General features: G+C 35.3%; 2 protein-coding genes and 1 pseudogene across 4 annotated transcripts; 1 reads left to right on the top strand and 2 right to left on the bottom strand.

Annotated features, from left to right (window-relative positions):
- The first annotated feature begins 1,755 nt into the window (after positions 1 to 1,755).
- On the top strand, positions 1,756 to 6,733 carry LOC111492037 (BTB/POZ domain-containing protein NPY1-like). Of its 3 annotated transcripts, none has more exons than XM_023141195.1 (5): positions 1,756 to 2,057; positions 2,417 to 2,711; positions 4,424 to 4,493; positions 4,641 to 5,819; positions 6,019 to 6,733. In XM_023141195.1, the coding sequence occupies exons 2-5, from the start codon at positions 2,650 to 2,652 to the stop codon at positions 6,547 to 6,549; spliced, it is 1,842 nt and encodes a 613-aa protein (XP_022996963.1). In that variant the 5' UTR covers positions 1,756 to 2,057; positions 2,417 to 2,649; the 3' UTR covers positions 6,550 to 6,733. The 3 variants fall into 3 exon arrangements, with proteins under 3 accessions (XP_022996963.1, XP_022996964.1, XP_022996962.1); XM_023141196.1 differs by having other exon boundaries at positions 1,756 to 2,108; positions 2,473 to 2,711; XM_023141194.1 differs by having other exon boundaries at positions 1,756 to 2,108.
- Positions 6,734 to 7,157: 424 nt separating this feature from the next.
- On the bottom strand, positions 7,158 to 9,344 carry LOC111492474 (annotated as a pseudogene).
- Positions 9,345 to 12,132: 2,788 nt separating this feature from the next.
- On the bottom strand, positions 12,133 to 14,135 carry LOC111491698 (probable WRKY transcription factor 40). The gene is made up of 4 exons (XM_023140686.1): positions 13,946 to 14,135; positions 13,557 to 13,856; positions 13,203 to 13,319; positions 12,133 to 12,808 (listed from the first exon to the last, which is right to left on the bottom strand). The coding sequence occupies exons 1-4, from the start codon at positions 14,054 to 14,056 to the stop codon at positions 12,410 to 12,412; spliced, it is 927 nt and encodes a 308-aa protein (XP_022996454.1). The 5' UTR covers positions 14,057 to 14,135; the 3' UTR covers positions 12,133 to 12,409.
- Between the last annotated feature and the right edge of the window lie 451 nt (positions 14,136 to 14,586).

Here is a 14,586-nt window from a genome sequence, read left to right as displayed (position 1 = left end):
AAAAAAAAAAAAAAAAAAAAAAAAAAAAAAGGTAAACGGTCCCCTACCCATAAGAGGGACCCCATTGGATGGAATAGAATTGGGACCGATTTGCATGGAAGTTGTTGTCCAATTTAATGCTTACACTTTCCTCACCTTTTTATTTATTGCATGCAAATTGCAACCTCCAATTAATTAAATTAATAAAAATATTAATAAAATTATCCAACTTTGTACTTTCCACTTTATTTAAAAAAAATATTCATAAAATTTATTTTTTAAAAAGCTATTACAGTTATTTTAGATAAAAATTGTTAATAATTTATTTAAAAAATTTAATGTATTTCAATTTTTTTAAAATATTAAAAAATACCTTTATCCTTATTTATGAAAAAAAAAATTAACAATATTATTGAAATTTTTAAAAATTTAGGGATATTTTTAACCATTTAACGTAATTTTAATAATAACCGGATGATTTTAACTTTATTTATTTTAAGTTTAAATAGTTTTTAATAATAACCCCTTCTTAATAATATAAATTTTTAAAAATGTATGAAATAAATAAATAAATTTATATTCAAAATTTAGGAAATAAAATTAAATTATTCTCTAAAACATTAATGCTGTTTTATGTCTCATATCTTCGAAAATTTTAAAATTACTCACTACAATTCTTTCAATAATTTCTCGAGTTTTTTCAAGACCATAATGCTAACACTATACACCACATTTTGCTTATCTCAAATATAGAGATTTTGTAGCTTTCTTCTCTTGTGGTCGTGATTGATGGATATATACATGTAGTCAAAAACTCCAATTTTAATGTCTCTGGTCCATTCTAGTATAATTTTTTTTAATTATTTTTTATTCCTATTTAAATTTAAAACTAAAACCTTTTGATAATTATAAAATAGGGCTCTAAATTTATAAAATAAATTAATTATTGTATTCTCTTAAATATAATTTAAAATTGATAATTAAAAGTAAAATGATTATTAGTTGGTAAGGAAGAGGGTTGCATGAGCGGAAAGGGTAAAGATGGAAATGAAAAATTGTACCGATTTTTGTGGAAACCAACATACTTTACAGTGGTTTTCCTCAAAATCTGTCGGCGCTCTCAAACATTGTGTTTTTTTCTTCTTTTTTTTTTTTGATTTATTTTATTTAATGTTAATTAATTAATTATTTGTTGAATATTATATTTTGAGCTTTTTGCAAAGCGAAGTAGATGTGTGAAATCTGAGTGGCTTTCACTACCAATTATGGGCTTTGCATAATCCAATTGTATATATTATATATTTTTTATAAAAGTTAATTTCCACGTCGGAGCCATGTGGGACCCATTTCACCCCTGTACTACGGCGCTGAGAAAGGGAGTTATTTCTTTTTACCAACCCATTAAAAAAATTTTAACTCATAATAATTACTTTTCACGGGAAAATGAATTGGGTCAAAATTCACTGACCCATGAAAGAGGGTGCCACGTGGGATGCTATAATTGAATCGTCGGAAATAGAGCAGCGTAGCGCAATATTGCCCTACCTAGCTGGCTGCATCACGGCCACGTATACAATTAAAAAATGACCCAGGGGAGTGGGGTCCAGTCAATAAGTCAAAAGTTAAGACTGTAAATAATCCCTAGAGGCGCGTGATGAAGAAACGCCAGCTGGATGATAAACGAGGACAAAACCGGGAATAAAGATAACGATTAGGGGTAAAATCGTCCATGGGGAGGTGGCGTGCTTTAACGTCATAAGCGGTGATACAGTGCCCTATTTTGCCATACACACACACTAACAGATCTTGAGTGGAACGCGCGAAGAACTCCACGATAAACGAACACGAATTTCTTTCTCTAATACCCTCTTCTAAATTTCCTTACATTTTCAAATTTTGGTTTGATGGAAAAATCGGGGAATGAAACAGGGAATTGTTCATGATTTGATACTGCAGAGTCTTTGAGATTTGCGCCTTTTTTTTTGAAGATCTTCACCGAATCAAGATGAATTAAAGCAAAGGCGGCTGCAATTTATGATGGTTTTTTCCAGTTACAGAGAGGAGAAGAAGAAGAAGAGGTCTATTTCTCTGTCTGCAATGCTGCTACTAGCCTGCTACTATCAGTTCTTGTGAGTTTTTTATTTCGAACCGAACGACATAATTCGATCCACTTTCCCATTTCTTTCCTCCTGACGCCATTTTTTCTGTGCAAGTTCTTCGCCAGAGGAACTTCTCTTTCTTCTAGTTTGATGTTTCCCCTCATTTTCCCCCTAAACGCTATTTTCTTTTGTGAATAATGAAATGATCTCTCTGTTTTGATTTAAGCGAGCGTCGGCAATGTCATCATAATGCATCCAAGTTAATTGATGACACGATAACCGAGACATTGGTTTAAATCGAGCATTTCTCTCGCGATAATGTCTATTATGATTCTCAGGTAGTAACGTGCTATCTACGGAGGAAATCTCTGAAAATCCGCCATTTCTATTATAGGCTTGAGGCTTCTTACACTGGGTTTGTTTCGGGCCAGTCATTGCTCGACTTGGTAAGTCCCACAACTTGTCTAGCAGTAGCGGAAGGAGATTGATGGCGTGAACGAATTTAAAGGAAAACAGGAGTCGTTTGTGTGTGTTTTTCTGCAGCGTTTGTTTCGTTATATTATCATCGAAGATGAAGTTCATGAAGTTAGGATCGAAACCGGACGCTTTTCTAGCCGATGGAAAAACTACTCGGTGAGCACCTACTTCAATTCTTCATTTCATTTCCGCATCTTAGTAACAGCATTTTTTTCCCACTCTGCACTTAGAATCTCAAATCGTGACTGCCGTTCGCTTTCATAATGAAATTGTCGTATTGTCAAGCTCAGACTCTCGAATGTTTTTCCTTCTGGTTTCATTTCTCTCCACTTGACTGTTCTTCCCTTGTCCCTAGTCTTTCTTATTCATTAAATGTGTATTTTCTTGTCTGTCAGTTCTAGTAATTAAGTGTTTCCTTATCTATATTAAAACTTGAGAATCTTCATGAAGCTGTTCATAGATGACTTGACCCGCTACTCTGTTTTTGGTGCACTAACATATGCTTTTAGAGGAAAAAGAATTATCGGTGTCAATAATTGGATCATTACGATAAAATTCTATGCGGGGTTTTCATTTTATTAGTTGGTTCGATGCTAATATTTAATTTTGCAAGCGAAATTGGAGGCAACTGGAATTCTTTCCACGACATCAGAGATGGTGGTCCACTCGTGTGTTGTCGTCTTCTTGTTGAGTTCGGTGGTTCGTATAATCTTTTTCCTTTGGGTTATCTATAACCCATCTTCTCTTTCATCTTGGACCCTCTGCACCACTTGTTAGCCATTGATTCCTTTCTTTAATGGTAACCGCTCAAGTCTTCATTCCCCCATTTAAAAAAGTTTAATGCCAGATTTTCACACCTTTATAAAAAATGTTTCATTTCTCTTTCTAACTGACATGAGATCTCACAATCCTCTCCAGGGGCTAGCGTCTTCGCTGACACATCATCGGTATTTGGCTCTAATATCATTTGTAATAGTCCAAGCCCATCTCATCATCGTATACTGTCCTCTTTGGGATTTTCCTTCGAGACTTTTTCTCAAGAATTTTAAATGTGCCTGTGAGAGAGTTTTTCACCCTTTTATAAGAGATGTTTCTTACCCTCTCCAACTTAGGTGGATCTCACAAGTTGATCCATTCCTTTTTTTTTTTTTTTCCTTTTTTGTCGTGGGTTAAACGAACAATTATTGTTGGGGCTTGGTCTTTGGCAAATTAGATTACATGCAGAATACCGTGTTATCATATGGCCTCCTGCATGTACGCTTGTGCCTTATCGATCATTCCTTTGTCAGCTGGTCAGGCTAAGATGGTGCTAGACTAATGGTTTGTCTGTTTGTTTTTGTTAGTATGTAATGATATCCGTATCCTTTTTCAACCGGATGAAAGAACTTTGTTAGTTCACTCGCATGTTTGCATCTGAAATTTTGACAGCCTTGCTACGTTTTTTAGTATTTTGGGATAATTTGAGCTCTCAAACAGAGGTGCCCAAGCTTTCTTTTCAGTGCGATGTCCCTTTCTTGTCAATTGACTGTCCTGGCATCAATGAAAAAGGCTTTCCCAATGCATGGACTCCATTTGTTTTTACCCATGCAATAATAGCAACTAATCCCTTGAACGCTTCAGTATGACTAATTCAGCCGCCATTCTTTAATTGATTGATATGATAGGAGCAGTTATACTGTTGTTGGAAGAGTTCAAATCTATACATTTATTGTAATTCAGCCCCCAATTACAGAACCGTCCTTTCTTTAAGTGTTTGATTTTCATATAATTTTCTTTAGATGACCTCTACGTTTCTATCAATCATTCGAAATTATATTTTTCGTCTCTGATTTGTCTTCATTGTTTGTTCCATAATTTGCTTTGTTCAGGTATGTTTCATCAGAATTGCCAACGGACGTTACCATTTTTGTCGGCGAAGTAAAGTTTCGTGTTCATAAGGTACGATGTTCTTTGTTGTGTAAGTGGATTTGGGATCCTCTTAGACTGACAGAAAGTTGATTACCTTTTTGTTTCTGTTTACTGTTAACATAAATGATAAAAGCCTAATCAAGTTATCTCAGAAGTTTGAGTTTTTTCTGTCTACAGTTTCCTCTGTTGTCCAAGAGCAATTGCCTGCAAAAACTAGTATCAAAAGCCAATGAGGAGAATTCCGAAGAAATTCATCTGATTGATTTTCCTGGTGGACCTAAGGCATTTGAAATATGTGCAAAGTTTTGCTATGGAATCACTGTTACTCTTAATGCCTATAATGTTGTGGCTGCTCGTTGTGCTGCTGAATTCCTCGAAATGACCGAAGATATCGAAAAAGGAAACCTTGTATTCAAGATCGAGGTGTTCTTAAACTCTAGCATCTTTCGTAGTTGGAAAGACTCCATCATTGTGCTCCAAACATCCAAATCTCTTCTTCCATGGTCTGAAGATTTGAACATTGTAGGGAGATGTATCGATTCGATTGCCTCGAAAACTTCTGTGGACCCTGCAAATATCACATGGTCTTACACATATAACAGGAAGCTAGCAGAGGTAGATAGAATTGTAGATGATGGAATGAAGGGTCAAAAGAAAATTGACTGTGTACCAAACGACTGGTGGGTTGAAGATGTTTGTGAGCTAGAGATTGATCTGTATAGGCGTGTTATGATTGCTGTGAAATCAAAGGGAAGAATGGACGGTTCTGTAATTGGGGAGGCGCTTAAAACTTATGCTGTTAGATGGCTACCAGACACTGTTAATGCTTTGGCCTCTGATGCTCATATTAAGAGGAACAGGTCTCTCATTGAAACAATCATTTGCTTATTGCCATCCGACAGAACCACAGGTTGCTCATGCGGTTTCTTGCTCAAACTCATGAAGGTTGCCATTTTGGTTGGAGCAGATGATGCATCGAGGGAAGATTTGGTGAAGAGAATTAGCTTGAAACTACATGAGGCTTCAGTCAAAGATTTATTGATTCTTGCACAATTTCCTCAAATTACAAGATATGATGTTGACTTGGTTCATAGGATTGTGAATCAGTATTTTGTTCATCATAAGTTTAACCGAGATTCAGACGATATTGAGCGGAGCGAGAAAGGAGCTGATAATCTTTTACTGGGGCATGGATCCTCATTGAATGTAGCTAAATTGATTGATGAGTACCTTGCTGAAATTGCAGATGACCCAAATCTCTTACTCGCTAGGTTCATCGACTTGTCACAGTCGATTCCTGAATTTGCAAGGCCAATACATGATAGATTGTATAAAGCAATCGACATTTATCTTAAGGTACGTAACGTAGAGTTTTCACGCCCGTTTATATTGCTGTATGAAGTTGTTAAAATAACATAGCCGATTCCATAACCGAGGCGATCGACTTATCTTGTTTAGAGCATAACACCTTCAAGTCTATATGCTCTGAAATTGTGAAGTAGCAACCTTCAGTCTTTATTTAAGTATGGTTAACACCTTTGCATGCTTTTTCCAGGTTCACCCAAATTTGACAAAAGCTGATAAGAGGAAGATATGTGGTCTGATTGATGTCAAGAAACTTACAACGGAGGCGTCGATGCATGCAGCGCAGAATGAACGGCTCCCACTTAGAGTTGTCGTTCAAGTTCTCTTCTTTGAACAGGTTAGAGTCTCAGCTGGTGTCGAAGCACAAAACAACAACTCTCGAGACTCGTCGAGTGCAATGACGAGCATAGACGAAGAATGCCCCAAGGAGTTGGACAACAGTAAGTCCCTAAAACACAATGTGGGGCACATGACGATAAATGAAGACATTCAGAAAACTCAGTTGGCTAAGAAGAGCAGCAAGAACAGTAGAAGTGGCATGAAGTTGTTGCCTTCAAGGTCGAGGAGAATTTTCGATAAGTTATGGATCGTGGGTAAAGGTCACGGGGAAGGTCGGAGTCCCGAAATGTCGGGGAGTTCTCAGAGTCCAACTTCAGTGGTTCCTGTGCATATGAAGTCTTCTGGTACGTATGCAAGACAGAGGCGGCACTCAATATCTTAGATTATGGATAAAAGCTGTTGCATCCAAAATGTAGAAGGTGCTAGGATGTCATATCGGTAATGGTTTTCTAATCAATTTCTTTTATGAGGAAAAATGGTAGATGAGACATTTAAATGCCATTTGTAGAAACTGTTAAATCATTGTATTTGCGCTTTATATGTAAATCTATGTTCATTCAAATCTCTTGTTCAGTAGATGTGAGTTCTTAATGCCCAATAGCCAGAAGTTGCATAGGAAGATTTTCACTTCCGTATCAGCTTCCATATCAGCGCAGTCATTTGTAACATTTGTAAAGGTCAAAGCTAACAAATATTATTCACTTTGACTTGTTACATATTACCGTCGGCTTCATAGTTTTAAAATGCGATTACTAGAGAGATTTTCACTCTTACAAAAAATGTTTCATTACTTTCTCCCACTGATGTAGGATTTCACAATCCACCCTTTTGGGGGCTCAACATCGGTGTCTGGCTTTGATACCATTTGTAACAATTCCATTTTGACTCGTTACGTACTACCGTCAGTCTCACGGTTTTAAAAAGCTACTATTAGAGAGATTTTCACCCACTTATAAAAAATATTTGCTCCCCTTTCCAACCGACGTGGGATCTCACACCGTTTAAGGTTAAAAGAACGACAATAGAGAGAAGAACAGTTCACAAGTTATGAAACTCCCTATGCTTTCTACTTATGAAAATCTATGTCCATTTGTTCAGAGAATATTAAACAACTTCCTACAAAAAGAAAAACACATCCAAAATTCAAAAAGAATAAATATCCTCAACCAAAGCTTAAGAGAAGACTTGTTAACTCTTTGGGCCAATATCCTTCAAGCCACAGATTTGTTCCTCTCCCATGGCTGACATGACACTCACAACAAGGTCCTTTCCTCCTGCAAACCCATCTTTAATCTGAAACAGATGCATGAAACGCCTTTGTAAACATGTGGTTTTGTGTATTTAGGAGAATAAGTATGTGCAGAGCCTTACCTGAGTAAGTAAACTATCATCCGTAGGAAGCCTCAAATCATCCTTTGTGCTTCCGTTGTCAGTCAAGAGGCTCACCTAACAACAAACCAGATTTCAGTGGGTCAATCATTGCATTGAAGTATATCCAACACGATGTCGTAACCTACAATACTAACGCTTCAGACTTGCAGAATACCGCACAAAGCAGACAACCTATTGATACCAATCAACAATTTAACCTCACAATGTAATCTATGAGTCTTCATTAGTTACTTGTTCATATGCCTTCAACTCTTCAATTTATTTTTTCTTGTTAACCATTCCATTGTTAACCCAAGTAAAGATCAAACTGCTTCATGTAAGATATGAACTAATCATATATTTGTACAGGAAAATCTCTGTTAAGACCTATGATGTCCACCAAGTTGGAATCAACATAAAAATGTCATGAATTCCATTGTCAACCTAAATTTTCGTACTCGAAATAGAAAAATAATTAGGAAGAAACTCACAAATCCATCTTCAGAGATGTCGATAAGCTGATAATCTGTACGAGTAACCTCAGGAACCTATAGAGGGGACGGGGAGAATGTGAGACAGAAAAGCTATGCAAACCCGACATTTAAAAACACACCAAAAAGAAAACAAAAACAAAAACAATAAGCAAACAAGACAAGGGGGGTACTCACATCACAGTTGTGGGAAGATGGAACAATATCTTCAAGTTTTTTTGGTGGTGAATATATCTATTGCCACAAAGTGACATTTAGCATGCCCATGCTTTCCAGTCTTGGACGTAGAAACCTCAACTACCTACTTTAACATAATATCATTAAAATGAGTAATATAAAGATCAAAGCTCCTACACAGTTATGCCAATTGGGAATTCCTTTGGTAGCACATGAAGAGAACTTCTCAAACCTTGCCTCTTGAATGAACAAATAAGTAGAATTGGAGACGAGTTTTTTGTAATGCTCTAACAATGTATGGAAAGAGACCCATTTAGATCCAGCAATATGGGAGTGATGCATGATAAATCATAGCGATTCAATTGTCAAAACACCGTAACAATGCAATAGTAACAACAATTACAAGTTCCCAGCAAGAGCAGGACTGGAATCCCCAATAGGATTGAAACAAAAAGATGATCAGCTATAGTCTCTCTGAACGAAAATAACATTTAGTAAGCCTTACCGTTGGAGATTTAGAACCAAATCTATTTAATACCTGTCCAATCAGTAGTAGATTTTTGAGAATTTTAATTGCAAAAGCTTATAAAAGCGAAGTCAGTAGAACTCAGAAATCCTTAAAAGAAATCATTATAAAATCGACTATTAATTCGTTGAACCATATAATAAAAGACAACTCAAACAAAAGGTTAATGGATACATCTTTAAATGCCTAAATCATACAGGAAACTACTGAAAACAAACAGGCAAGAACAGTGACCAAAATCTAATTTCAACCTAAAAATCTCCACCACTTTCTTATTTACACAATGCATATTCGTAAATATAGGAGCGCGGCAGGAATAATTTGGCATTAAACCAACAATAATCGAAACCACCATTTTATATAAAAAGTAAATAAAATAAAAAGAGAGAAGATTGTAATGGGGATACCTTACAAGGACGGCCCTTGATGACAAGGTAACCATTCTTGCGGATGGTTCCGGCCTGCTGAGGGAAGGTCTTGGAGGCTCCGGCGTCGGCCTTCGACTCGAATTGATGCTCTTCGTCCGACATTGAGGAATTCCGTACAAAACCAGGAAGATGAAGAAGAGATTTATTATTATTTAGGAATTACAATTTAGATATGGCGGCTGCATTTTCGCACGCATCACTCCACTCTTTATATAATCATATATTTTTTAAAATTATATTCTTTCTTTATAAAAAGATTTTGTTTAATATTAAAATTAAAATTAACAAACTTATATAATACCAAAATTTATAAAGGAAAAAAAAATCATATTTAAAAAAAAATAAACTTTGGGCCTGGGCTAGGGTTATTTGGGCCTAGCCCATCAAAGCTCGACTTATTTATGGGCTTGATCATTAAAATTTGAATTTATTCTAAATTTCTATTTTGGGCCTAATACCACATGACCCGTTTATTTGAGCCTAACCCATCAAAGTTCGACTTATTTATGGGCCTGGTCAATTGAATTTGGGCTTATTCTATATTTCTATTTTGGGCCTAATGCCACATGACCCAATTTCGACACTTTACCCTATTTGTTACACGACCCTTTATGGAAGGTGATTTTCTATTCAAATTCTAGATGTTGGTTCGTTCTTCGGGCACAGAATTAGACCTTGTTGATGGAAAGCTCGAATGTCGTCAACAAGGACTTGAACGTCATTGTTGAAACGCTCTCGACCTTCAAGTAAAGTCGAAAGAATTATCGAGTCTATTTCAACCCAGAAAGAGTAAATTATTACTTCCTCAACTATAATAATACTATTTAGTAGAGCAACACTCTAACAACTCATACCCTATTGTTAACAGATATTGTCTGTTTTGACCAACTACGTATCGCCATCAGCCTCACGGTTTTAAAACGCATCTATTATGGAGAAGTTTCTACACCCTTACAAGATATGCTTTGTTTCTCTCTCCAACTGATATGGGATCTCACAATGTTTCGATGAGCTCACAATTGCTTCGTTAATGCAAGATCCTTCACGATTTCTACATTAATTTTTCATCAAATAGACTGTGAAAAATCTTAAAGAAAACATTTTTTCCACATAAAAGGACAAGGAAATGGTAGGAGAGTTGATGTAAAACGATTTGTTTATTCAACCAAATAAGTCAAGTGGCTTATTGTCAAATTAGACTATAAGCTTAAGCTTTGTTTCAAAAACGGTGGTCATTATCAATCACATCAATATAATATTTTATATTTTATTTAACCGTTTTCCTCTTGATTATTATATCTAAAACTCGAGCACGCAAATATTTGTTAGACGAACACGACTCTCCACACTGGTATGATATTGTGTACTTTGCTTTAGGGTTTCCCAAAAGGCCTCATACCAATGGAGTTAGTATTCCTCACTTATAAACCCATGATCATTCCCTAAATTAGTCGAGGTGAGACTTTAATTATCCAACAATATTATCATTATCTATAATCATATTTATTAATTTTAATCGATGCAACAACTTAAATAATAAAATTAATTAAATAGGATCATAATTAGAAGGAAAATTAATTGAATAAAATAAGTTAAGAAATAGTAATGGAATAAAAACAAAATGCAATAATTAGGGGAAAAAAAAAAGCTAATAAAGGAGGAAAATAAGGTTAGGACCAAAAATTCCACGTCAACAGTTGTCCACGTCAATCGTACATAAATGTACTTATTTATCAGATACCATCAAATCCAAATTAAAAATCCATGCACCAATCAAAATTCGTTTTTGATTCCTGGGAGAATTAATGTTTTCCGTTGAATTTTAATATTTAAAAGATAATAAATCCACGTCGCGGACACGTGGCCTCAGCTTGGATAAGGTTTTTTTTTTCAATCATGACAAAGTTGGGGATTTTATTTTGAAATTTCTTTTTATTTATTTTTTTTTTTTTTGGAGTTTATGGTCAGGGGGTGGTCGTGAGTTAGTTACAAGATGCCTTACTACGTCTTTGTTTCACACCATAGTGAATTTTGGTTACAAGTTAGAGGTGTGCATGAGTTGAGTTGGATTAGTTTCGAAATTTTTTTAAATCAACTCTCAGTTAATTGGACTGGTGATCCAAGCTTTACCGCTCAACTCAACCCAACTCTTTTGAGCAATCGAGGCTGGTTGGGTTAAATTTGTGCAAAAGAGTGTATAATAAAATATTATGGTATACATTTTGTTTGAATTAAATAGGTAGGAAGTCTTGAGGAACTTTCTCCACAAGACAATGGGGATAAAATGAAGGCTGGTCTCAACGATTATTTCGTGGGGATTAAGAAACAATAAAATAAATTTATAAAAATTTCAAAGACCAAGACTGCCTTTTTATTTCAATTTTTTTCTTTTTTTTTTTTAATTTTATGATACAGATTATTAGCCTATGACTTTCAGTCGCCTGCAATTCAGTGTTCCTTATGAACACAAATCAGTTGTTTTAACCTCTTTTTTAATTAGGGTTTCTTCTTTTGTCAACTTTTCCGGCGCTGAGTCGGTCTGTGCTTACGCGGTGGCCGCTTTCCCACGCCGGCCGACACCCGCCTGACTTTTTTTTTTTTATTATTTTTATTTTTCTCACTGTTGCCACTGGTCACTGCCCAGTAGCTTCAACACTTTTTTTTTTGTACATTGATATTCGTCCACTTTTCAATGTAATGAAAAGCCTCTTTGGATTACCTTTTCAATCCCAAAGTTTTCTTCCTATTTGTCCTTTCCAATACATATTTATTGTCTTTTATTTAATTTAAATCTTTATTTGATTGTTATATTGATAATAAGTCTTAACTATTACCTATATTGATTAGGATTGTTAGGAGAGGAGTCCCACTCTTATGATTCCCAATATATATTTTTGGTTTCTTAGTCCTCTTGGATGGGTTTCATGGTGATGCAAACTTGGGGATAGGTATGGATCCAATCAAACATAAAATAAAACAAAATAGGATATATTATTAGTGGGAATATCAACAAAAATGGGTCCATATACATAAAAAAAATCAAGATCCTAACAAAATAAGTTGATGAGAAGAGGAAGGGTTTGATTTTACGGCTTGATACAGACAGCCCCTCATCAAACCTAATGCCAATTTTTCACCATAGCCACCTCAAGTTTCAATCCTGGCTAAAAGAGGGAAGAATTGAACCTTTTATTTCAGTGTTCATTAAATATAGTATGCTGAGGATTATACGCCAACAAATCATAATTATCATCGCCAGATTTCTTTATCTACCATGGTTCCAGTAATGGCAGTGGCAAGGGCTCTGGTGAAGTTTGGGTCTCTAGTCAAAAAGGAAGCCATTTGTTGAACTAGAATAGTTTGGGTTGATGAAGAAGCTGGGGGTGTTTCAAGTTCTGGAACTGAAGCTTTCACAGTGTTCGTCGTTGATGGGGATTTGGATAAATAATCATAGGTTACAACGGAAGGCATTATTGATGGACCTTTGACAACTGAGGAGGAGGGTGATGAAACAGAAGAATCTAGATTTGAACCCAACTGAATTGGTCCAACCAATTGATACTCAATTCCAGAATTAGGTTTCGGGTGATTGTGCTCTCCTTCGTAAGTGGCCACTAAATAGGATGGATCTTCAACACTTCTTTGCACCTATAATATTGCCCCCAAAACAAAACAAAACAAAAAAACAAAACAAAAAAACAAAACACTCAAGTTGAATTCAAAGAAGAAGAAGAAAAAAAAAAAAGGAGATTATGACTATCCAAAACAAATTCCTCCTCTCAAGTTCTGATGAGTTTGATAACCTTTTGATTTTTTATCGAATTTTTGTTATTTAATCATTTAACAATATTGTTATCAAACTAGAACTTAGCCGATCTATTAGTTGGTAAGTATTAGAGAAGCGATTTTTGTGGATTTTATGGAAAGAAATCTAAATAGTATGGAATACAATACAGTGCAAAAGAGTTGAAAAATTAATGAGAGAAGAAAAATAGGTTGATTGAAAGGTATAAGGCGACAGAAGAAAGTTCGAGGAAATTACCTTTCTTTTCACCGGGCAACTAGGAGCAAAGGAGCATTTATAGTAAGCTCTAGGGGAGGGGTTGTCTTTAGTGACTTTTTGACCATATTTCCTCCATTGATATCCATCCTTCACAACCTACAAATTTAGAATTAATACTCCTTTTCAAATCCGCATAAATTTTCACGTCAAACTACATAGAGTTCCACTATCACGAAATTATTCTGACAAAAGCAAGAAACGGACGCAACTAATAATTCCATTTCAGTTTCTTCACAACAAAATCAAATAAAATCACAACAGAATACACGGACGCGAAAATTTACTAGATCAAATAATCGTGAAACTAAAATGCGTATTGCATTTGTTACGTACCAGGCTGGAATCGGAAACTGGCGTCAGAACCAAAACTCTCATGACCTTCGGCTTACTGCTTTCTCTAGGCCTCTTATAACACGAATCATCGTCGCTACAGCAGCTACAATATTGATCAGATCCGCTCCGATTGAAGTTGCAACCATCGCAACCTGTCTTTCGCTTCCTCGATTTGAACATCAAACGGATCACCTGATTTTGCAGAAGACTGTAATTCTCAACGACGCGTCCTAGCATCTGATTTAGCTTCTGATTCTCCGAACTCATCCGATTCAACATTTCGGAAAGAACGGCAGGAGTCTGCAAGATGATGAAGAACTGATTTAAGTATTTAGTGCTGTGATTAGAAAAGTAAATTGGAGGTTTAATTAAATTTGTCAACGACCGACCTCTGCTTTAAGTGGAGTAAGAGTAGAAGTGGCCGGAGATTCGTCATCGGTGTACGGCGGAGGATTGAAATTCAGGTCGAGAGAAGTATTGATGGTGGCTGAGGGTTCCATATTCTAGAAGAAGAGAGAATTTCAAGCGCAGAGGAATTGTCAAACCGGGAAACAACTTCTTAGACTGAACGAATAGAGCCATGAGCGCGCCCTCTTTTATACGGGAAAAATCAGATTTCGTGATTATGTGGAAAATAATTTTTTTTTTCTTTTATGACGATTTCTTTTTTTCCAAGTACAACGTGGTTTTCAGACGTAGGATATTTATTTTATTTTATTTTTAATTAAATATATGCCAAAAATTGTTAAAAATTGTTATAAATACTCCTCAATTTTATTTTATTTTCTATTTTTAATAATTATTTTATATTTAAATATAATTCTATTAAAATAAGGTAAAATATCTTAATAAATCAATAATATTTCATAAACCAAATATAAAATAACGTTCAACATAATTTCTAAAAATGTTAATTTGATTAGGTAAGTTACCCTTGATCCCGTTTAGAGGATAAATCTTTACTCACTCACTCTTTCCTCCATTTTTCGTTTAAATAGAATATAATTGTATTTTGTTAATATTTTTTCTA

The sequence above is a fragment of the Cucurbita maxima genome, unplaced genomic scaffold, assembly GCF_002738345.1.
Source record: "Cucurbita maxima cultivar Rimu unplaced genomic scaffold, Cmax_1.0 Cma_Scf00017, whole genome shotgun sequence".
NCBI lineage: Eukaryota > Viridiplantae > Streptophyta > Magnoliopsida > Cucurbitales > Cucurbitaceae > Cucurbita > Cucurbita maxima.
The sequence above is the reverse complement of the archived record's forward strand: the minus strand, read 5'-3'. Positions and strand labels throughout refer to the sequence as shown.

Bases quoted from the DNA above. Each gene is read 5' to 3' on its own strand.
- LOC111492037 (XM_023141195.1), top strand. From the start codon at position 2,650: ATGAAGTTCATGAAGTTAGGATCGAAACCGGACGCTTTTCTAGCCGAT. The intron at 4,494-4,640 runs GTACGATGTTCT...TTCTGTCTACAG, and splicing joins TAAAGTTTCGTGTTCATAAG to TTTCCTCTGTTGTCCAAGAG. The intron at 5,820-6,018 runs GTACGTAACGTA...TGCTTTTTCCAG, and splicing joins CAATCGACATTTATCTTAAG to GTTCACCCAAATTTGACAAA.
- LOC111491698 (XM_023140686.1), bottom strand. From the start codon at position 14,056: ATGGAACCCTCAGCCACCATCAATACTTCTCTCGACCTGAATTTCAAT. The intron at 13,857-13,945 runs GTCGGTCGTTGA...ATCATCTTGCAG, and splicing joins TTACTCCACTTAAAGCAGAG to ACTCCTGCCGTTCTTTCCGA. The intron at 13,320-13,556 runs GTACGTAACAAA...CTAAATTTGTAG, and splicing joins CAGTTTCCGATTCCAGCCTG to GTTGTGAAGGATGGATATCA.